At 58.6% G+C, this 22,594-nt stretch overlaps 1 protein-coding gene across 4 annotated transcripts in view; it reads right to left on the bottom strand.

Annotated features, from left to right (window-relative positions):
• Nucleotides 1–4,194: 4,194 nt before the first annotated feature.
• The window catches only part of WNT11 (Wnt family member 11), a 20,279-nt gene continuing 1,879 nt past the window's right edge, over nt 4,195–22,594 (bottom strand). For 2 of the 4 annotated variants that reach the window (XM_008149988.3, XM_054724777.1), the window contains exons 2-6: nt 20,195–20,337; nt 13,439–13,674; nt 11,255–11,532; nt 8,178–8,470; nt 4,195–5,033 (exon numbers count right to left, since the gene is read on the bottom strand). In XM_008149988.3, coding sequence (XP_008148210.1) covers nt 4,859–5,033; nt 8,178–8,470; nt 11,255–11,532; nt 13,439–13,674; nt 20,195–20,277 — 1,065 coding nt within the window. In that variant the 5' untranslated portion in view covers nt 20,278–20,337 and the 3' untranslated portion in view covers nt 4,195–4,858. Of the gene's footprint in view, nt 5,034–8,177; nt 8,471–10,213; nt 10,501–11,254; nt 11,533–13,438; nt 13,675–20,194; nt 20,338–20,976; nt 21,031–22,594 lie in introns of those variants that run through there. The other 2 variants (XM_054724776.1, XM_028158309.2) reach the window with 2 other exon arrangements.

Raw genomic sequence — 22,594 nt, 5'->3', positions numbered from 1 at the left:
TCTCACTTGGAACACCGCGGATAAGCCCCTTCACGGACCCGCAGGGAAACCATCCAGCAGCACAGCCTGTCCCCAGGAGGCGGCCTGTCCCCAGGAGGCGGCCTGTCCCCAGGAGGCAGCCTGACCCCAGGAGGCGGGTCAGAGGGTGCCCAGCTGCCTGTCCTTCCTTCCGCCCAGGAACATCCAGGGAACTGCTCAGCAGAAGCAAGGTCGCAGCAAGCTGGTGTCCTGCCTGCTAGCTCCACCCTCTCTGAGGTCGGATGGGGCTGGAAGGAGAAGTGGGGGGAGGGAAGGGCCATGTAAACACAAGGAAAACCACAGTGCCGCTCCCACTGCCGGTGGGGGAAGCAAACGCATACAGTTGGGGATTCTTTAGATTCTAGACCGTCTTCGCGCGCTCCAGCCCTGGAGTCCTGAACTCCCAGGACCCTACGGCGTTTCTGGCGGAGGTTAAGGATCTAAGAAAAGCTGAATCCGAACCGAACGGTTCGTTAGAAGGTGCCTTCAAGGGCATGGAACCTCACAGGCACCTCCCAGGCGGCCTCCCGCCCCACGGCCCCCACGAGGACGACACACTTTTATGGATGCAAACACGGTGACAACATAAAATAAACACTTGGGCTTTAACGACAGTTGTGCCCTGTCCAGGAGCACTGGCGTCTGCCCCCCTTCTCCCCCGCCCAAGCCCTGTCCTCACCTGCCAGCCCCAAGGCCAAGGCTCACCCTCCCGCCGGCCTGGATGGAGGTGTTTGGATAGTTGTGTGATCTGCCCCCTCCACCCCTACCCAGCCCCCCAGCCCCTTGCTGGAGTCCAGCAGGTGAGGCAATGGGGCCGATAGGAGAATGCCTTCAGCAGTCACAGGCCCGGAGAGCTGAGCGGATATTGATTTGTTCTACGGGAGCAAAGGGACCCGTTAAACTTCGGCTGTTAAATCGCTCAGCCTGAAGCCAGCCATCTCTGCGGGTGGGCAGGGGACCTGGCAGGCAGGAGGGAGCTGGGGTTGGGGGGCACCAGCCAGGGGCTAGCGTCCTTGTGGGGATGTTCTTAGATACCCTGGCTCTACTGTACCAGCCCAGGGCTGAGACAGCCTGGCTTGGACCTCTGCTGCCCTGATGCCCACAGGCCTGAGTCCAGCCACACCCCACTTCTTGGCAACCTCTGAGCAAACTTGCTGCTGTGCCTTGCTCATGCAGACTCCCCCCGCCCCTTCTCCCTCTCTTAGAATTCTGCTCTGTTTTCCAAATGGCACCTCCTCCATGAAGTCTTCCAGATTTCCACTCCATACCCCCAACACCCTGAAAGAAGTAGGCTTTTCTTTCCCAAACCCCCAGGACTGCCTGTCTCTGACCTCAGTCACCTCTGCTACACTGACTAGGAGTGGTGTGTGGGTCCGCTGAAGGGGGACACAGGTGCTCCACCCCCAGGTGATGGTGACTTCTCAGCACAGGAGGACAGGGCAGGAAAGGGCTGTCTGAGCAATGGTCCGATGGTCATGGGGAGGGGGCACCTGACGCCTGTTCCTCAACTAGAGCCTCAGGTGCCTGTGGCAGATGTCAAGAAATGCTAATCTTGAATTGTTCCCTCTCCCTCGTGTGTGACACCCTGTCTGGCCATTCCACTGCCTCAGAGTCAAACTACCTGCTCAGCGGACGGCCACCTGCCTCCTGGGACGCCCATCGTGGACTTGGAGCCGGGCAGCCTGGGACTCGAATCTCTGCTCTGCCACTTACGGCTCTGACACCTTGGGTCAGTCGCTTCTCTCTCTAGGCCTCATCAATAAAACAGAGGTATGGGCCCTACCCCCCAGAATGGTTGTGAGAATTAAACAAGACACAGACTGCAGAGGCCCGGAGAGGGCCAGTGGCTGCCTGGAGTCACACAGCCGGAGAGTGGAAAAGATCCTGGGGTTCCTGTTCCCCGCCCCCTTCAGCCTCTCTCGGGCCCGGGGTCCCAGGCTGGGCCTGCATCCTGCTGGAGGCCTGGTCTGTGTAACCTGGCAGCTGCTCTCCGTGACCTGAGGAACAACAGACCATCAGCCTGCACAGGGCTCGGCCCGGGCCCCCCTTGTTGTTCCTCTGGCCTGACCTGGCCTCCCCAGGGGGCCTTATCTGCTTATTCTCCCCTTTCCCACCAAGCTAATCTCGCCCTCTTTTCAAGAGTTCCTGTTTCCTCTCTGCCGCCTTCTTGTCTCTCCCCAGGCCCTGCTTCTCCCATGTCTCCTGCCGGCCTCCCACACTTGGTTCAGACGCTTCCTCAAAGCTGTTCCTGCTATCATCTTCGGGGAGCTTGTTCCCATCTCCCGAGGGCTTTCTGGGCCCCCCAGTCTGGGGACTGCTGCCCCTCACCAAGGAGGAAGCTGGAGCAGGCCTGGGTCAGGAATCCTGCCGGTGACAAGCATTTGGGCACCCCAGATCAATACCTGGGCCTTTTAAATTCTTCTGGTTGGCTGTTGGCCCCTGTAGGACTTCTGATGCAATGCTTTGAAGATCCAAAAGCCCAAGGTACCAAGAGTTTATGGTTCTAAATCAATGGCCACAATAAGATCCGAGACACTGGAGCATGGAGGACCTGGATTCACCCAGGAAAAGGCCTCGACACTGCCTCACCTGAGTGCAGGCCCGGAGGAGCAGGCCGGGGACCGGCTCTCCACCCCGCCCTGGCTGCCCAGCCCCTGACCAGCAGGAAAGGTGCAGGGCTTCATTGCAGGCCCGGGCACTGGCCAGCGGCAGGTGCCTGAGGCCCAGAGTCAGGGCCCCGGGAGGGCTTCCATCCTGTGCCGGGAATAGCCTTCTGCCCTCCATGCTTCTCAGCCCACGCCTGGTTGGAGTGAGGACGTGTGAGAAGGAGTTTGGTGTCAGACACACCTGGGCGCCTGGCCCTGCCCTGCTATGAACTTACTGGGAGATCTAGGTCAACTGGCCCCTCTCAGAACCTCACTTTTCTCATGTCAGATGGTGATAACCATACATACCCCCCCGGGGCCTTCTGTGTTTATGTTCGGCGTAGCACACAGTAGGTGCACAATAAAGGGTAGCATTTATATGTATATGACCACTCTTTCTGAGAGTCATTCTGGGTTCTTGGTCTGGTTTCCACTTGCTTGTTTTGGACATCTTCAAATCCAACATTTTTTAAAGGTTTACTTTCAAATCTAACATGTCCAAGGCACGTATTGGGCCTTGAGTGTGCCACCCCCAGATCCCGGGGCCCCACAGGTGCACTGGGCTGGTCCCAGCCCAGGAGAAGGCCCCAGGCAGGGAGGGGAGACAGATACAGTCACAGCACAGACCTCCACAACGCCTTGGCTCGGTGCAGCCGAGACCCTATCTTCACCTGGTTGTAGCTGGGACCTCGGGGGTTCTCCCATCTCCCTGGCTGTTACTTCTCAGTCTCTGTGCCTCTTTTCTTCTTCATCTCCCTGACCTCCGAGTGGAAGTGCCGGGCTCAGGACTTGGAGTGCTTGCTTTTCTCTCCCGCCCCTGAGTGCTGATGCCCAAGTGTGCATCTCGCCCCAGCCTCTCCCCAGAACTCCAGGTTTGAACATCCGCCCATCGACTCAGTATTTCCACATGGGACGAATGGACATCGCCATCTCCGCAGGTCCAAGTGCTCGGCCAAAACCCCTGCAGTCCTTCTGGCTCCTCCTCCTCCTCACACCCCACAACCATGAAGAGAACAAATCCTGAGGGAACGCCACAGGAATCCCACTGCCTCTCTCTCTCCCGGCACACGCGGGGGGCCCTTTCCCAACCACCAACCTTAGCCTCCCCTGCCCCGTTTTACCAATGAGGAAACGGAGGCCTAAGGAGGGGAAAGGCTTCCCCACGGCCACACGGAGAAACCTCAGAGTTGCTGGAACCTGAGTCCGTGTCCCCAGCTCCCCCTGAGTTGGGTTTTCCCCTGAAGCTAGCTTAGCAGGTCTGACGACAAGGCCAGGCTGTGTGCGTCTGCGTGTGTGTCCCTGAGGAACAAAGAATCTGCCAGCTGGGTTTATGTTTCAAGACGTCTGTCCTCGCCCTTGACCAAGAGATCTTATAGGGAGACTAGGGCCGGAGCCTCAGAGCCCGCGGGGGTGCAGTGGGGGAGGGGGGCGACATCAATCAGAAGCCGCCTTGCCTGGAAACCGGAGAGCCCAGGCCAGCGCCAGGATTTTCTGAGCTCTCTTGAGGAGGCCAGAGACTGCAGGGGAGGGCTGGGGTTCTCTCAGCATTTATTTCATACAGCTGTTTAAAAAGCTTGTTTAAAATATAGATCATTATATATATACATATATTTATATATATATAAAATATATAAAGAGGAATTGAGGCAAGCCACCCCAAAGGAAAAGCTATGTTTTATAAATATTTCTGTAGCTCCCACATCCCAGAGGAAGAAAACAAACAAAACAGAAAAACATTTACAACCCAAGCTAGTGGTTCCATGTGGTGGGCCAGCAGGCTCGACCCTGGGGGCTGGGGTCTCGGCGGGGGGGCCGGGCCCGCAGAACATCTGTGAGGGCAGGCAGCACCCCCTTCCTTCCCTCCTGGGAGGCCGGTGATCTGGCTGCACAAGGTCAAGTCCATGCCAGTCTTGCCAATCCCATGCCCCTGGCTCCTTAGACCGGCCTGGAAGGCAGCAAGTGGGCACTCCAGGGCCTCGGGCTGCCAGGTTATTTTTAATCTTGTCCGTTTCCTTTGATGTCCCGGCCCTCCTTCTGTTCCTGGTAGCTTCCAAGTGGAAGCACCAACCGCCTCCAATGCCTGGCATTTGGAAGTCACAAGCAAAACTCCACGAGGCGTCTCCAGGCCCCTCGGTGGGCCTCGGTGGGCCTCGGTGGGCCCCCAGGAGCTCCCACGGGGCAGGGCAGGGCAGGCCTCACTTGCAGACATAGCGCTCCACCGTGCGCTCACACCTGCGGCAGGTCACGTAGCAGCACCAGTGGTACTTGCAGTGGCACCGCTCGACCACGCGGTCCGTGTAGGGGTTGTAGCCACGTCCACAGCACATGAGGTCGCAGCTGTCACTCCCGTGGGATGTCTTGTTGCATTGCCTGGGGAGTGGGGGGAAGGAAAGCACTTGTGTCACCTCAGCCCTAGCTCCCAGCCCGCAGTCCCCCCAACCCTGGCTACAGACTCAGTCCTCGTAGGTGTCTCGATCTTTGGGAATATTCGGTAATCCTCTTCCCCAAGGGTACGCCTCACTTTTCCCTGTATTCCTAACTTATCAACATAAGGGGGGTGTTTTATTTCACGGAGGTGTCTTTTTTCCTGTTTCTTCCACTTCTGAATACTCCAAGGAGCCTCAAATCACTCGAATAATCTTATCTTCATACTCCATCTTGAGTTATAATGTAACAAATGTAAAGATTGCTTTTACTTTTAGAATCCCAGGAAAAATTCTGAAACAGGCGAAATGGCACCAGATGTGAACAAAGTGAGCGGCTGGCACAGGGTTCTCGGAGAGAGAAGCTCTGCCACCCATTTGCCTCCTTCCGTGCCAGGCGCCTTTCTCCGGGATTTCATCTAATGGGAGGCATGCCAGGGCCTGGGGTTGGGGGAATTACGATGCCCATTTTACAGATGGAAGCAGGCTCAGTGAAGGAAGGGCAGAGGCAGGAGAGAACAGCAGGAAGAACAGGTGCCCCAGAGCCAGATACCCTGGGTTCCAACCCCAGCTCCGCCCTTACTGGCTGTGTGACTTCAGGCAAGTCACTGAACCTTTCTGGGCTTTATTCAGTCACTCAACACCATTGGTCCTGCAGCTTTAGGGTGGTAGGAAGGGGGCAGAGTTCATTTTATTCTGAGCCCCTGAAAACGAGACAGACAGAGCGTGAGGTGGTGCCTGGAGGGGGAATTCAGGAGGGAGGGGCCTGGGAAAAGGGTCTTGGTCCAGGGAAGACTACTGGGACACCTGGCTCCCAGGAACAGGTGGCACAGGCTGCGAGGGGGCAGGTTTCAGGGGTGCAGGGGCCTCTGGCAGAAATATGACCAGAGGGCTGGGGTCTGGCATACTGACTGCTGAAGAGGCCTCAGTTCGCCAGGTGGGACTTACGGAGGGCGTCTTCCCTAGCGAGGGGGCCAGCCTCTGGGAGAGGTACCGCCTGCGCACATGCCTTTCACAGTTACATCCACCCCCTGCACCCCCCAATCCCCTAACCGAGTAAGCCTACATTTTTCCTCCTCCAGGAAGTCTTCCTTGATGCCCAAGCTGGGTTAGGGCCCCTCTGGGCTCCCCTCGTCCCTGGGCTTCCCCCTGTCACAATCTGAGCACTTGATGTCTCTCCTCCTCCCCAGCGTTTGCCAGAGCCTCTTGTAACGAGGGTCAGGAGTGTCTGTGGTTGTCAGCTGCTGAGATATCGGGGCTGTTTGTTACTGCAGAAAACACTGACCAGTAAAGATGTCTGCCGAGGCCCATCCCCAAAAGAATGCTGGGAGTTGAGCATGGCAGGAGACCTGGGTTGGGGGGTGGCATTCTGAGACAGCGAGGAAGGCAGCTGGTGCTGTCCGATGGGCCTCCTTACTAGTAGTTTTGGGGGCAAATCCTAGGGGCAGAGTGCGGGAAGCTGGGAAAGAAGGGGCCTGGAAGCCTGGGGGGCGGGAAGAGGAGAGTGGAGACTCCCGTTAGTGAGCCTTTCCATGGGACGGACACCACCTGGCACAGAGAAGCTGCCCCGTAAGTGTAAGTAGAGCTCTCTCAGCAGCCCTCCCAGGTATGTGGTAGTGGCCCCATTGCACAGAAGACAAGGCTGAGCCTCAGAGAAGTGAAGGGATTTGCTCAAGGTCCAACAGCCAGGAAGCTGCAGAGTCAGGGTGCAAACTATCCTTTCCCAACACACACACAGCCCCCCCCCCCCGCCCTCCCCCCATGGGTACAGGGAGACCCTGTCTTTGCTCTGGGGTCTTTGATGGGCTTCCCCCAGCCCCTCTGGGTTCTAGAATCCTCCTTTCCCCACCCCATCATCAGACCCACCCGGACTGCCTCACTCCTTCCTGTCTCCCGTGCCTGACCCAGTTCCATCTTCACTCTGCCCGACCCCCTCAATCTGGCCTCCAGATGGGAGCCCGGGCCTCCTCACAGAGCCTGCTGCCCTGGCCTGTGAAGACAGAGCCCCCCAAGCCAGCCCCCCTCTCCTGGAGACAGGAACGTGGGCTGCGGAGGAAGCAGATGCTGGCTGGGCACCAACTATGTGCCAAACACATTCTCAGACACCCTCACTCTGGTTCAATATTCTTTTAACCCCGCCGAACACTCATTTTGTGGAATGCTATTAGGGGCTCCTTAATAAAAGAGTTCCACAGCCAAACACCTCTGGGAAACACAGCTTAGACAGGTCCTTTACTGTGGGGTTCCTCGGAGCCTTTCCTACGTTCTCGTGCCTTGTGAATCGCCAGAAAGTTTCCCAAATGAATACGAGTGTGGACCTGTCTCTACCACAGCTTCTCAGGACTGGCTTCCTCCAGAACTACCCGGAAAATGCTGCTCCCCACCAGCTTTGCCTGGCACACAGTAGGTCTGCAGTCATCGATGGCTCCCTCCCTCTCTCCTGTCCGGAGCCAGCTTCAGCAGCCGGGATGGGGCCAGCTGTAGGGACCTCAGCCCCAGCTCTGACATTGGGGACCAGGGGGAGAGAGCTGGGGCCCAGGGGGTGGGTGCAGGCATGTGGGGGGACATGGGACCACTCTCTCCCCACAGGATGCAGGCAGACCTCGCTCTCCTGCTGCCCCTCTGGAGCGTGGCTGCCCTAGTTCTGCCTCCACTCTGTGCAGACTTCCCACGTCGTTGCGGGCTGGCCACTGCTCCCGCCGCCCCTCGCGCCGCAGGCCCTCATTTGTCCGGCGAGCAAGTTGTAGGACATTTAACTTTCACTTATTCATCTGGCAAACATTGACCGAGGCTAGCGCCTGTCAGCGTCTCTTCCCATCTGTCTCCCCAACCAGAAGGAAGGCGGGGTGGGGGCCTCTCACCAACCTCCATTCCTGAGGGGCCCCTGCCTCGGCGAGGAGCACCACAGCCACTCCCCGAAGCTCCGCCAGGTGGCACCTCCACTCCGCATTCCGGGGCCACCTCCCCCGACTGGGCAGAGGCTCCCTCCCCTAAATGCCAGCTGGCCTGTGTGCCTGGCCCTGCGCTGGGAGGGGGCACGTGTCACGTGGCTGACCCTTCCCTGCCGGGGGGGGGCGGCGGCGGCCCTTACCTGTCTTGCGTCCCGTGGGAGCCCACCTTCTCGTTCTTCATGCAGAAGTCGGGGGAGCTCTGCAGGTAGACGAGCTCCGAGTCCTTCACAGGCCGGATGTCCAAGTCCTTGGGCACCAAGTGCTTGCGGGTGCCCATGGGCCGGTGCACCACCTTGGTGGCCGACAGGTAGCGGGTCTTCAGGTCCGTGGCCACGTCCCGAAGCTCCTGCAGCCCCTTCCAGCAGGTGCGGATGGAGCAGGAGCCAGACACCCCATGGCATTTACACTTCATTTCCAGAGACGCACGCAGAGCCTGCGGACAGGGGAGGGCGTTGGGCTGGGTGGTCGTGGCCCCTCCCTGGCCTGCCCTGGGACCCTGAGCCCCACTCCTCCAATCCCTCCCCACCCCCATGCTGGGTGCTCTCAGGGAGTCATCGCCTGCTTGCTCTGCACCTCAAGTGATAGGGTTTTTGTTTTTTTAAAATCTAAAGCTGGGGGTGCTATAGGTCCTCAGTTCCTCCTCCAAACTGGGGGGCAGCTGGGAGGGGCAGGAAGAGAGTGGCATTTGCAGGATAGTGGATGCCGGTTATACAACCTACTGCACACCAAATGCTCTAACACACACTACGGCTTAATCAGCACCACAGCCCTGCTCGGAGGTCTCAGTATTTCCCCCACAGTAAAAAGAGGAAATGAGGCTCAGACAGGCTAAGCCTCAGGCACAAGGTTGCACAGCCAGGAAACCTTGAAGCTGGGATTTGAACCCAGGTCTGAGGGCGATTCCAAAAGCCATGGCTTTTAACTGTCCACGCTTTTTGTCTCACACAAAACTGGTTTTACTAAGTGCTGGGGGAAAATGGGGAAAGAAAAGGAAGGGAAGAAGGGAGGGAAGGAGGGAGGGGAGGCAGGAGGTGAGTGCATGGGGGTTCCCTGGCCTGGCTGATCTTTCCCCTTCACTGCTGGTGCTCCTGCCAGGTGACCCTCAGCAAGCCATGTCACCACTCAGCGCCTCTGCCTTCCTATGTGCAGAGTCAACACGGAATTGTCACCTTGCTTAGTCATGGGAATTCAATGAAATGACATATATGCAAGGGTTTTGTGGACTATAAAATGTAAAGGAATATTGGTTTTGAAAAATCAATCTAAGTAATAATCTGGAGGGAGGAGGGAGGCTTGGGCTTTGGGGCTTGGGGAGACTCTGGCCCTGGCTTTGAAAGTAACTCTGCTCCACCATCTTCCCTGGGCCTCAGTTTCCCCAGGTGAACCTGAGGGGCATGAATTAGATCCTTTCAATTCTGCCTTTTAACCCCCACTGCTTTGCACAGAGGACTCGGATCCGTGCGCCCAGGCCGGCCCTCCTGCCTGCCCTGTGCAGACAGCTACAAGGCTTAGAGGTCCCCTATGCCTACCCCCTGCATCACAAAGATGGGGAAACTGAGGCACAGAGTGGGCAGGGACTTGCTCAGAATCCCTCGGTGAGTTAGTGAGGGCACTGGTCAAGGTCCCAGGGCTCCTTCCCCCTCGCTGGTGCCTGCAAGTGGGGATGGAGGGCGTCCGTTGGGTATAAAATCTGGAATTGGCTCAGGGAAGCCTGTGGAGAGGTCCCGAATGAACCCCACTGCAGGACACATTGAGCCTCCAAAGGTGGGAGGTGCGTTTGATCATCAGAGAAAGGTAAACTATGAGCCCAGCTCAGCTGTGTGCTGGCCCTGAACACACTGCACCTGAGATGCCATGTTCCCTCACAGGCCCTGGGCTTAAGGCAGGGGACCACTCCTGTTTGCAGACGGCCCGAGAGGACGGCTCTTAGCATCGAGCCAGGGTTCAGTCTGATGTGCCCCTGGCTGAGAACCCTGTTTGGACAGCATGGAGGGGGGATGGCTGTGCCCTTGGCAGCATGAGGTTTGGGCCTGGCTGTGGGTGAGAATAGGGCTGGGTTTTTAGACTGGGGGCTGGGTGAGGGGCTCCAGCTGAATTTCTAAGGATGGGGGGCAGGCCCCCCCCGGTTGGGAGGCTGGAGTCCTGGGTCCCTGCCCAGGCTCTGCTACAGACTCACAGTGTGACTTGGCTTCAGTTTCCCCAAATGTCCAAAGGTGGCGTGAACATCCTAGAATCCTTACACGAGGAAGACCAGTGAGACAGGAAGGTGAGGACATGGACACCTCTGGGCCTGGGGCCCCACAGACCTGGGCTCCATTGCGCCCTGTGCCCTGGGTTGAGCCACCTCAGCTCTTTGTGCCTCACTCGCTGCCTCTGAAAAGGGGCCTCACGGGGCTGCAGGGAGGAGGTCAGGAGATGCCATCTGCAGCCAGCACCCTGCCCCGCCAGGGCCCTGTTCTCCATCTGCAGGAAGAGATAGCAGTACCTCCTCACAGGTGGACTGTGGACCACAGGAGAGAAAACTCACCAAGCACCCAACACAGGGTCTGGCACACAGGTTGGTATAAAGGTTTTGTTTTTTTAATTGTTAGAAAATAAAAAGGCCCATTCACTCACTCCCCCAGTCGTTTGTGAAATGAGGTGAGGAATTAAGGAAAAACTGATAACAGATGTTGGGGAAAACTGTTCTGGAGGTTAGGGTGAGCTTTGGATCCAGGAGGGAATCCCCATTAGATTCAGGGAGGCAATTCCTTAAGCTAAAGCTCATTGCCCCACGGCCCTCTCCATGGCTCCTCCCACACCCAGCCTGAGCCCAGAGCCCCAGAGGCAGAGCCTGAGAAGATGGCCCATAGGGACTCAGGAGCACCAAACCCCCCATTGTATAGATGGGAACAACTGAGGCCAGACAGGAAGTGACTTGCATACAGAGCTGATTGCCAGAGCCAAGGTGTGAACTCAGAGCTCCTGACTCCTAGCTCAGTGCTCCTTCTTCTCTGCCAACATTCTCCAACCCAAATCCCAGTGGACCCCCTGGAGAAGGAGCCAGGCAAGCCCCACACAGCTGGAGAGGGGAGAGCTGGGGGAGGCCGGGAGCCCATCCGTGTGGGTGTGTCAGGGCCCATCCCCCCGCCACCCTTCCATCGGGGCACACTCGGTGGCCTTTTCTGGCCGATTGGCACAAGCACAACCATCTGGGGTGGGTGGGGTGGGTGGTTACCTGTCTCCCCACTTCACTGTTGTGTAGACGCATCAGTTTATTGGCTTGGGATCCTGTTTTTTTCACCTTCATAGGAGCATCGGAAAACTTGGCCCCCATGAGGAGCCCGTAGCTGAGGTTGTCCGCACATCCTCCCCAGCGGTTCCCGGGCCCGGGTGGCTCACCTGGGACAGGGCCGCAGGAGCAGCCAGGCAGGTCGCCGGAGGTGCAGGCCCGGGCGATGGCGTGGCTGATGGTGGCTGCTGACAGCGCATACACGAAGGCGGACTCCCGGGTCCCTGCGGGAAGGTGCGTGTCAGCCATGTGGGGTGACCTAGGGGTAGCACCCAGCCCAGGCCTGAGGGCCTCTTCCTGGGCCCCCATCTGCTCTTGTGAGGTCAGGTGGGGCCAGGGGCTGCAAGCAGGGTGGAGCAGGTGGAGGACAGAGCTTGGGCCATTAATCTGTCACCCCTACATCCTACCACAAACACACTAGCTGACATGCACGCTCACACACACACTCACACAGGACAGCAGAGCCGCCCACGCACGTAGGCACACCCTCACGCCCACACACTCATGCTCCTGTACTTGCCCCTGCCTGCCCGGCGCTCAGCGTTAGGGCTGCTTTAGAGAGATGAAGGCCCCGTCCCTGAGCTCCACAAAGAGCTCATGATCTGCCCTAGCTGGTTTGGCTCAGTGGATAGAGCGTCGGTCTGGGGACTCAAGGGTCCTGGGTTCGATTCTGGTCAAGGGCATGTACCTTGGTTGTGGGCACATCCCCAGTGGGGGGTGTGCGGGAGGCAGCTGATCAATGTTTCTCTCTCATCGATGTTTCTAACTCGCTATCCTTCTCCCTTCCTCTCTGTAAAAAAAAATCAATAAAATATATTTTTTTAAAAAAGAGCTCATGATCTGATTGATGGGCAAGTTGAGCATTCAAAGAGCCCACTGTGGGTAGAAATGTTTCCCCCACAAGATCTGCTCAAGTACTAACCCTTTGTACCTGTGAACTTGATCTTATTTAGCAACAGGGTCTCTGCAGGTGTAACTGAGCTACGATGAGATCATACTAGATCAAGGTGGACCCTCATGCCATGACTGGTGTCCTTAGAGGAAGAGGGAGTTGGAATCAGAGACAAGTAGAGGGAAAAGGCCATGTGACGGAGGCGGAGATTAGAGCGATGCAGCTATAAGCCAGGGAGCATGAGGGGCATGGGCCACCACCTGCAGCTAAGAAGCCGGAAGACCCTCCCCAGCTCCTTCAGACAGAGCACAGCCCTGCCTCCGCCTGGATCTCAGCCTCCCAGCCTCCAGAACTGTGAGACCCCTCACCCCTCGTGTGTGGAACTTCGTTACTGCAGCCCTAGCAAATGGAGCCCCGTGCGCTTCAGCGGCAGGGTGGCGTGGCCTTGGGTCCAAGTCCTGACTCCATCTTTTTACTAGAAAATCACTTCCCTTTCTCAAGCCTCAGTTTCCTTAACTGTGCAATGGGGCTGAGAATACCTACCTCAGGCTGGCTCTAGAGTTCAACTAATTTGGGAAGAAAGGAAGCTTTGTCGAATGCTGCACACACATGAGCTGTTACCGTGCAGAGCACAGATTAGATCCATTAGGGCATTTCTGCCCATAAAAAGTCTCTCTGTTGTACACACGCTCCCCAGATCCACCCCAGAAGCCACCTCCTCCAGGAAGTCCTCTCCACAGATGTTCTTTAGTCCACACATCACTTTGTGCATCTCGCAGCAACTTCAGTCGACCTGGGCTAGTGCTACCTGTGAACAAGGGTCTGCCCCAAGGGTGGGTTCCATCACATTCTCGTTCCGGACTCCCCTTACCCTCCAAGAGCCTTCCTGGCATCATTCTCTCCTTCATCCGTGCACTGGGGTACAATGTGCATTTGTGCTGTCATTCAGGCTCCTCCGCGCTGGTATATCCACTCACTATGTGTTTATTCATTCATCAGTTCATGCCCAAATACCCAGGTCTATGATTAATTCATCCACCCATCCATCCATCCACACCTCTAACCTTCTGTGTATCCGTCTATCATCCACCCGCTCACTCATCCACCCATCACATATCCATTCATCCATCCACCCATGAATTCACCCACCTATCTAAACACATATATTTATGCCTGAATTCATCCATCCCCACCTGCATGCATTCCGCAGGCCCTAGCAGCCCCTGCTGGCTCCCTACCTCTCTCCAGGTCAAGCAGGTAGTTGGGGGCCAGCTCGATGGAGGAGCAGTTCCAGCGCATGTCCGAGAAGGCCCTGCGGCAGGCCTTCATGACCTCGCGGGCGGCGTGCACGATGGTGTGCATGAGCTCCAGGTTGCTGCGGCACAGCTGCACCTGCGCGGACACCAGGCCCTCCAGCTGCTTGCAGTGCTGCGTCTGGTTCAGAGCCAGGGCTGCGGGCGTCTTGGACAGCGCCCTGTGCACCACCAAAAGGTAACAACGATGAGAGGAAAGACAAGGCGTGAGGGGCCACATAGCTTCCACCCATGTGTCCTACCGGCCCCCTCCTCTCCTCCATGGGCCCTGGAGCCTTTGCCAGAAAGAGCCAGGAAACCAAGAGGCAGAGCCCAGTCCCCAGCAGAAATATGGCCCCTCCTTCTTCCTCCCCCTGTGACCATCACTGACCCTTTTCTGGGCCTCAGGCTCTCATTCATAACATAGGATCACGACCTCCATCCCACCTAAACGTTATTATAATTCCACCAGCAATAAACAATGTTACAATTTGAAAGGTACTCACATCCATTGCCTTTATTTAGTTCTATCACAGCTATGAATTCATTCCTTCTTATTTAACACTAGAGGCCCAGTGCACGAAATTCGTGCACGGAGGGGGGTTGTCCCTCAGCCCAGCCTGTACCCTCTCCAATCTGGGACCCCTCGAGGGACGTCCGACTGCCCTCTCACAATCCAGGACTGCTGGCTCCCAACTGTTTGCCTGCCTGCCTTCCTGATTGCTCCTAACCGCTTCTGCCTGCCAGCCTGATCACCCCCCTAACCACTCTGCTGCCAGCCTGTTTGCCCCCAACTTCCCTCCTCTGCCGGCCTGGTTACCCCTAACTGCCCTCTCCTGCAGGGTTGATCACCTCCAACTGCCCTCCCTTGCAGGCCTGGTCCTTCTCAACTGCCCTCCCTTGCAGGCCGGGTGCCTCCCAACTGCCCTCTCCTGCTGGCCATCTTGTGGTGGCCATCTTGTGTCCACATGGGGGCAGGATCTTTGACCACATGGGGGCAGCTATATTGTGTGTTGCAGTGATGATCAATCTGCATATTACTCTTTTATTAGGTAGGATTCATTCAACACTGAGCATTCACCATGTGCCGTACACCATGCTAAGTGATTATTTTTATGATCATCATCATCATCATACACAGTAGGAATTAAGCATTTACTAAGTGCACAACATGGCTTAGGAGCTTTCCATCATTGCTTCGTCTAATTATTAAACTCACGTATTAGGCTGTAAAGTCGCACACACATGCAAGGGATTGCTCTCAGAGGATCAGAGAGCCACTCCTTTGGTGATAAAACGGACTTAGCCACTAACTCGCTGTGCGAGCTGAGAAAAATCACTGTCTCTGGGTCTCGGTGTCTGCACCCACACATGTCTTTCCCAGAATGGGCTCCAGTCCAGTAAGACCCTGAAGAAAGGGACCCATGCTCAGGCATATTTAGGAAACACGTTGTACTAAGTCCCTAAGAAATGCTGCAGGGAAGCAGCAGGCTTGGTTCTGTTTAACTCCTGGCCTGCGGAGCACAAAGCCCTGTGAGGAGTGCTGGCCTCCCCCATGCTCTGGGAAACACGGGCCTAGGGGGTCTCTATGAACCCTGGTGATGCGATAGGACCCAAGAGCCTCCCAGATCCTGACCCTGGGCACCGGGATTCCAAGGCCCCAGGACCCAGGGTCCATCCTGGATCTGCCTTTCTCCCAGGCCTTCTCTGAGGGGAGCAGACTCCCCCGGGCAGCACCTCCTCTAAGCGCAGGCGAGAGGGACCCCGCAGCCTTGAAGGGATTCACGTAGACTCAGCCCCCTGCCCTCTGTGACTCAGCACAGAATCCCCACCTCCCAAACCATGAGCAAGGAGATGTGTGGGGCAGCCGGATGCCAGCGCCAGCACGCAGAGCAGACCTCAGGCATGGGTTCTGGGTCTCTACGGAACTGTCTGCTCCTACCTGGCCCTCTGAGCTGCTGAGGTCCGCCAAAGCTGGGGCACCTGCGGTCTGAGTCCCTGCAGCCTGTACGGGGTGAGGGGTGCCCACACAGAGGCAGAGACCACCCCTCAGCGTGACCCCTCCACCTCCACCTGGCAGGCACTGTCCACACGCAGCCCCAGTCGGCAGAGCCTCTGCATATGCCACATCCCATTCTCACAACACCCAGAGGGGTGGGCTGGGACGAGATTATTGTCGCTCCCCACTTTGTACAGAGGAGGACACCCAGTGTCTGTGTGCTCGGCCTCCCCCTGACACCAGCCGCCTGCAGGCCTGGCCTCCCCTTCCTGCTGGGCTGGGAGCCATCACACTCGGCTGTCCTGAGCCGCTCTGCACTGCACCTCGCCCCGCTCTCTTTTCCCCTCGGAGTCAGCCTTCTGCTTCACAATGGGAGGAAAACCCGGCACGGTACCAAGCATGCCATGGGCACTCCAGCCACGTGGCTGCCTCCCTCCAGGTCTTCTCCCTGCACTCCTGCTCAGGCCAAGAAGTGGGGTAACATGAGCCCAGCCTTTCCCGGGAGCTCGGTTCAGGCCATCCCTGAATGGTAAGTGCTGGGGCTCCCAGGGACATGTGCTCTGTATTTCCGGGGCGAACCCTGGTGCCTGGGGACCCTGGGCCACTCATCAAGCATCCTCCTCCCCAGCTGATGCTGAGAGAAGGTGCTATGAGGGACACCACAGTGAGCATGCTCCCATGCAAGGCTCAGACTTCCCAGGTGGGTGGTGGGCATAAGAAGTGGTCCAGAGGCCCGGGGCAGGCATAGGAGGGAGGCGGGAGCTGCTGGGGAGAGTGGCTGGGACAGAGGTCTGGGAGGTGTGGAGGGGAGGTCCGCCAGGGGAGTGTGCAGGCTGGGAGACCAGGAGGTGGGAGGCAGTGGATTCCACTCCCAAGGAGGGAGACTCGGTCATCTGGTAATTAGCGGTAATGACCGTATCTAACTAAGTCCCCCTTGGGGAGGTAATCAAGGATTACGGCGGGAGGCGGGGGAGTTACCCGTCTGGACATCTCCGCCCGCTTGCCTCATGCAGCAGACCCCTAATTGAAAACATTTTGGTTTGTCTGGGGGTGGGGGCATGGGGGTGAGGGTGGGAGAGAGGACAGGAGGGAACAGAGAGTTCACAGCAAGGCCGGTGCCAAGGGTGCTGCTGGGGTGGCCCAGGTCTTTTCATTCGCGGGTTGGGGTTCTCCTGAGAATGTCTGGGGGGCAGAGGCCTGGGTTTCCGTTTCAGCTCAGCTGCTCACCCAACATGTCCCCATCCCATTGTGTAAGTGGGGACAAGGAGGCCCGGAGAAGGCAGGGCCTGCCCAGACCTGTGCACAGCCCATCAGAGGCGGAGCCGAGCGAGAACCCAGGCCTCTCAGACCCCAGGCTAGGCGCTCTCACTCCCACCTGGGAGATGAAACTGAGGCCCCGGGAGGCCGGGCTCATGCTAGTGAACCGGCAGAGCTCAGGCTGGGATCCAGGTCCCCCAACTCTGCAGCAGCTCCATGCCTTCTGGGGACCCCTGGGACTCCTTCCTGAGAGGCCCGGCCCCTGAGTGAGCGGCAGGCTTGAGGCTGCCCAGGGAAGGGGGGTGGCCTTTGTGGGCCTCCCAGCCAACCTGACAGCCCCAGGGGGTCACAGGGGGTCACAGGGGGTCACAGGGGGCTGGAACCACCTCCCCTGACCCCCACCCAGGGCAGCCAGAGAAGGGGGGACAGCCCTTCTGAGTCTCCCCACACTTGCTGGCCTGAGACTCTCCCAGCACCTGACTGAGGTGGGAGGTGAGGTAGTAGAGGGGCACCCCAAGTTTTTTCTGGTCAGCTGCTTCCATAACCTTCCAGGCTCTGTCCCCCTCCCCCTTACCCTTCATCCCACCAGGAAACTCAGGCTGAGTCCCAGGTGCCCAACAGGTGGGCATTCCAGGTCACTCAGCCACATCTGGTTTCAGTTCCTGTGTCCAATGGCCCTTTCATCCTTAGCTCACTTTCCAAAACCCAGGGCAGCAGCCCCACCCCCCGGGGCACCCCCAAGACAGCTGAGTCTTCCTGGATGAGTCCTCCGCCTCCGGCTGCCCAGTGCTTCCCTGTTCCCAACCGCCCTGTGGCTGCCTGCCTGCGACCAACAGGCCACAGAGCCAGACAGCCGGACTCCAAACCCCGCCTCTGCTGCTGACTGGCTGTGACAGCCTGTTGGTGAGACACTCCCTGTGCCTCCATTTCCTCTGTTTAATGGGGGTGATAGCAGAGCCCCCCTCACACTGGTTGGGGGACTTAAATGAAACAATATACACAAAGCACTGAGAACTGTGTCTGGCTTGTAGCGAGGTCATATACAGTTGACCCTTGAACAACTTGGGGGGCTAGGGGTACCCACCTCCCACCCCATGTGCCGTCAGAAATCCGCATGTAAATTTTGACTCCCCCAAAACTTAAGTTGTCCCTCAGTATCCATGGGGGATTGATTCCAGGACCCCTGTGGGTACCAAAATCCATAGATGCTCAAGTCCCACTTTTAAAATGGTGTAGATCAGTGCACACAGTGGGCCGTCCACATCCGTGGATTCCCAACTGCGGGTGGAAAACAGCAGTTGTTCACTGGAAAAAAAATCCACGCATAAGTGGAACTGTACAGTTCAAACCCGTGTTGTTCAAGAGTCACCAGTGTACACACACACACACACACACACACACACACACACACACACAGTTGTTGTTATTCTTAATCTCTACTCCTTCTCCGGCTTCCCCCTCTATCTTCAGCTCCAGCAAGAGTTTAACCGCTATTAAGAGGTTTGGCTTCCCAGAGCACGTCTGCTTGAGTTCTGCTCCCAAAGCCACAATTAATTAGCTGTGTGACCTTGGGTCAGTTACTTAACCTTTCTGTACCTTTGCTCCCTCATTTGTAAAACGGTAGTGATAAGACTGTCACCTACCTCCTGACTCAAGCTCTTGGCACACTGTCCGGGGTTTACTAGCAGGCTCCTTTAATCCCTCGTTTCCCCGCTTCCCCACGTACACACGGTCCTGCCTCTATGCTTTTGTCCCGCCGGTCCCCCTGGCTAGGGTGCTTGCTTCGCATTCCATCCTTGACCATAAAATCCTGTCTACCCTTCAAAGCCCGGCCCACAAGTCACCCACCCGAGGTGGGACTAACTGGAACACAGCCCCAAGTCTACTTGGCGTGTTTTTTTACAGGCCCACCTCCTCCAAGAGGCCAGGAGGTCCTTCAGGCAGACACTGAGCTGGAGCCATTTTTGTGGCAGCCCCAGCCATGCAGTGGGGACAGCATGGATGCCGGGCTTAGCTAGCGATCTGTTCCAGGCCCTCCCCGGCCACACGCCAGCGTGGGGGCTGTGCAAGCCACACACTTCTCAGGGCCCACGGTGGCATGGGGAGGATAGCATGTCCCCCACGACGCTATAGGAGCGAGCCCAGTTCAGCCGGCCGCTACTGTGCTCATCAGCAAACCCTTTCCCTCTCCGCACCTCAGTGCACGTCTCCGTAGAATGGCGGTGGTGGGTGAGGAGGCGTGGACTCCCTCATCAGAGGGTCCCACCCGCCGGGACAGGGGCAGGCACTGGCAGTGGAAGGAGGGTTGCTGATTCCTCACAAAACTAATCAGGAGCAGCTGGGAGGCCGCTGCGCCCAGGCTTCTTCTTACAAACAAGAAACCCAGGAAGAGGGGATTCCCCGCTTGAATCACCCATTAATGGACAGCTCAGCCCCAAAAGGAGCCGGGCTGGTGACCTCAGACTATGTGCTGGTGGCCTGGCCACTGTCGCCTTGTCTCCAGCTAACCCAAGAACCTTCCACACACACACCCTCCACAGCCCGCCCCCCCACAATCTGTCCCCTGCCTGTCTTAGCCGCATGGCTCCCCGCCCCCCACCCCAAACTCCAGACTGAGTCCTGTCCTAGACTCCCCCACCACTCAGGGGACCCCCTCCACTCAAAACGCAGCCTTCCCATTGTCCCCACCTGCCAGCCTAGCAAAAATCAGCCCCTGAAAAACCTCTCCAGGGTCTCAAATGGGTGTCCCCCACCAGGTGGTCCCCTCAGTCTGGGCCCCCACAACGCCCCCCCCTCTCTCCAAGGCACTTGGAGTTATTTACGGCCCGGGCTTATCTCTCCCAGTCCCCAGTGCAGCTCCTCCAGGATGGGCCTGGGTTGGACTCCTCCCTCCGCCCTGCAGGGCCCGCAGCCTGCACAGCGCAGGCACTCCCTTCTGCTGGATGGAAGGACACCTCTCCCCCACCTACCCCCCCCCCCCATGAATCATTTCCACCTAAAGGGACACCCTTCCCATGTGCACAGCATCTGACAGTTTACGAGGCTCTTTCAAGAGCCGCTTCTCATCTGATCCGAGAGGCGCAGATGCTCCCTCTCCACGGACAGAGGAGGACACGAGGCCCCCGCAGGCCGTGACACGTCCCCAGGGTCCCTCAGGCGGAGGGTCCGGGCTGTTTGAGGACCTCCGACCAGGGTGAGGAGGCTGACACGGAAACACCACGGGGAGGGGCCGCACGTGCCGGGCACGGACCCTCTGATCTTTTCCATCTGCCCCGGGGGAGGTCTTGCGCAAATCTCAGCTGCCGGGACAGGGTCCTTCCCTCGCCCTCCACGCCCCGCTTAAGAAGAGTGACTTGCCCATGACCCCCAAGCCAACTTCTCCCATTCTCGGGGCCCCTGACGGCTCCCCACCACCCCCAGCCGCCTCCCCCGGAGCCCCCACTTACAGCCACTTGATGCCATAGCACACGCCGGTGTGGAGCGCCAGGGCGAAGAGCAGCGCCTCGCAGACCTGCGGCCGCGCCCTCATCGTCGCGCGGCGGGCGCGCGGGGGTCGCGCCCGGGGGGAGCCGCTCCTCGCGCCGGCTGCCTGCGATCGGGGAGAGCGGAGGCGCGGGTTAGGGCGGCGCGCGGGGCTGAGGCCGCGGCGGGGACGGGGGACGTTTTATTCAAATTGCGAAGGGGGGGAGGGTCCGGGCCCCGGGAGGCCGCGCGCGCGGCGGGCGTCACCTCCCGCCCCGCACGGACCGGGATTCGCCCGGCGTCTGGCTCGAATGAGGGGCCGCCAGCGCGCGGCCGAGGGCGGGTCCACCCAGCGCGGGCCCGGCCGCCTCTCTGTGCCTCTGGGGCTGGGACCCGCACTCCGCGGGCAGGAGGGGAAGGGGTGACAGGACCAGAGACGCCGAGAGACCCGGCAGAGAGGGGCAGAGAGGGGCGGGGACACAGCGAGAGGGAACGAGGCTCAGAGACCGAGCCTGAAAGACACGGAGCAGAGAGAAGCCAGGACGGACGCACGGAGATGGGGAGGGACCGAAGGAAGAGGGCGAGGGCCAAGGGTGCCGGGGCGGAGGCCGGGGGTGGGGGTGGGGTGGGGGCCAAAGATTCGGAGCCCCAAAACTGGTTTCTTATCTCCGCAAAAGTAGCTATTATATGATGGCGCCGGTGGTTTTCCGTTCCCACTGTGCCTGGGGATACAATTGTGATCCCAATTGTGATAACGTTCGTTCACCTAACGGGATCGCCTTTGCTCCTTCCGGCAACCCTGCCAGATCGGTCCTGTCACTGCCCCCGTCGCACAGGTGAGAAGGCTCAGGGGTAGGAAACGGGGCTGCTCAGCCTAGTGAGCGCACGTCCACAGCCCCTGTTCTCCTCCTCCGTCTACTCGGGTGCCCGGTGAGATGACGGACTATGAGAAGACAAGGGCATGCAGGCTCGCTCTGGGCATCCGTTTCTCAGTCTGTGAAGGGCAGGGTGAGGCATGGGATGCCAAAGGTCTCTGTACAGTGAGGGCTGTTCAGGACGCCGGTCTCCCCAAGTCCCTCTCCCGGTCGTCCCCCTTCGGAGGGTCGGGTGGTGCCCAGGCCAGAGCCCAGGCTGGGCAGCCTGGCCTTGGCTAAGCAGGGAAGCGCACCGGGCCGCAGCAATGCCGCCTCCCGCCGCCAGGCGGCGTCCGGGGGCCGCGGAGCAGCCGCTACCCCTGCCGCCTGCAGAACTGCTTTCTCCAGCTTTTTTTTCTCTCTCTCTTTTTCTTTCTCTCCCCCACCCCCTTTCATTCTTGCCTCATTAACTACCTTCCCAGCTTCTCCCAAATTTACCAACACCTGGCGTTCGCCTGGACACATTCACAGCCCCAGCCCCTTTCCCCTGGGGAGGAGCAGAGACAAAGGGATTCCTTTCTAAAGGGTCCGGGGAGTTGGAAAAAGTAGGCGCCCGCCTGAGTGGGGGAGCTTGAGCGGGAAGGGAGCGCTCTCATTGAGCTGTGTGCGTTTGGACAAGCCCTCCATCACCCCCAGCCTCAGTCTCCCCCTCTAAAAAAAACAAGCGACTGGACTTCGGGGCGCATCTCCTGGGGTCTTCCCAGCCTCCCAGCAGCCTGGGGGTGTTTGAGCTCGCCTCTGCCTAGGTTTCCTCTCTTCCATATATATATACCTGTGTAGTATGTGCATGTACGCGTGGGCCTTCAACACACACAGATTTGAAACACCCCTGTTTTCTGGAGCCTTCCGCTAGATTCCAGAGGAAGACGGGGAGAGAACCCTGAATTAAAGGTATTTCCTCCTTCGCAGCGTGTCCCGCCGGGCGCCTGACACAGAGGTGCTGACTCCAAACAGGCGCGGCCAGGCTGGGGGTCTCAGCGGGGTTCCCGGTGTAACTGAGCTCGCTCCTCCCTCCCAGCCTGCATGCAAACCCTTTGTCTTCCTGGCCTTGAAAGTTTACCGCCCTCCTGAGAATGAGAGGAATAGCGGCTGGATATGGGGGAGGGGGGGCGGGAATCAAATCTCCAGTCCCCGTCTCTCTTCGCCCTCACCCTTCCCAAAGTGTGGGCTACTCTCCCCCACCCCCACCCCCAGGCGCCCCGCATTCCAGGGTGGGAAGGAGCCAGGGGCTGCACGCGGAGGGAGGAGAGCGAAGACTCACAGCGGGGTGTGCGTGTTCAGCCCTACTTGCCCAGGGAGAGGCGGGGCCGCCCGGTCACCCGGCACACCGGGACCCAGGCCTCCAGCCCCTCCGCTCTTCCCAAGCTGCCCCGGTGGCCCTGGGCCTCTCTCCCCGCCGCCCCAGCGCGTCGCTGGAGGGGGTAGTGCCTGGCCAGGGCCTCTGGGTGCTGACGGATTATTCCTGTCCGG

The sequence above is a fragment of the Eptesicus fuscus genome, chromosome 13 (genome assembly GCF_027574615.1).
Source record: "Eptesicus fuscus isolate TK198812 chromosome 13, DD_ASM_mEF_20220401, whole genome shotgun sequence".
Classification (NCBI taxonomy): domain Eukaryota; kingdom Metazoa; phylum Chordata; class Mammalia; order Chiroptera; family Vespertilionidae; genus Eptesicus; species Eptesicus fuscus.
Note: the sequence above shows the minus strand (reverse complement) of the source record. Positions and strands in the feature narration are given on the sequence as shown.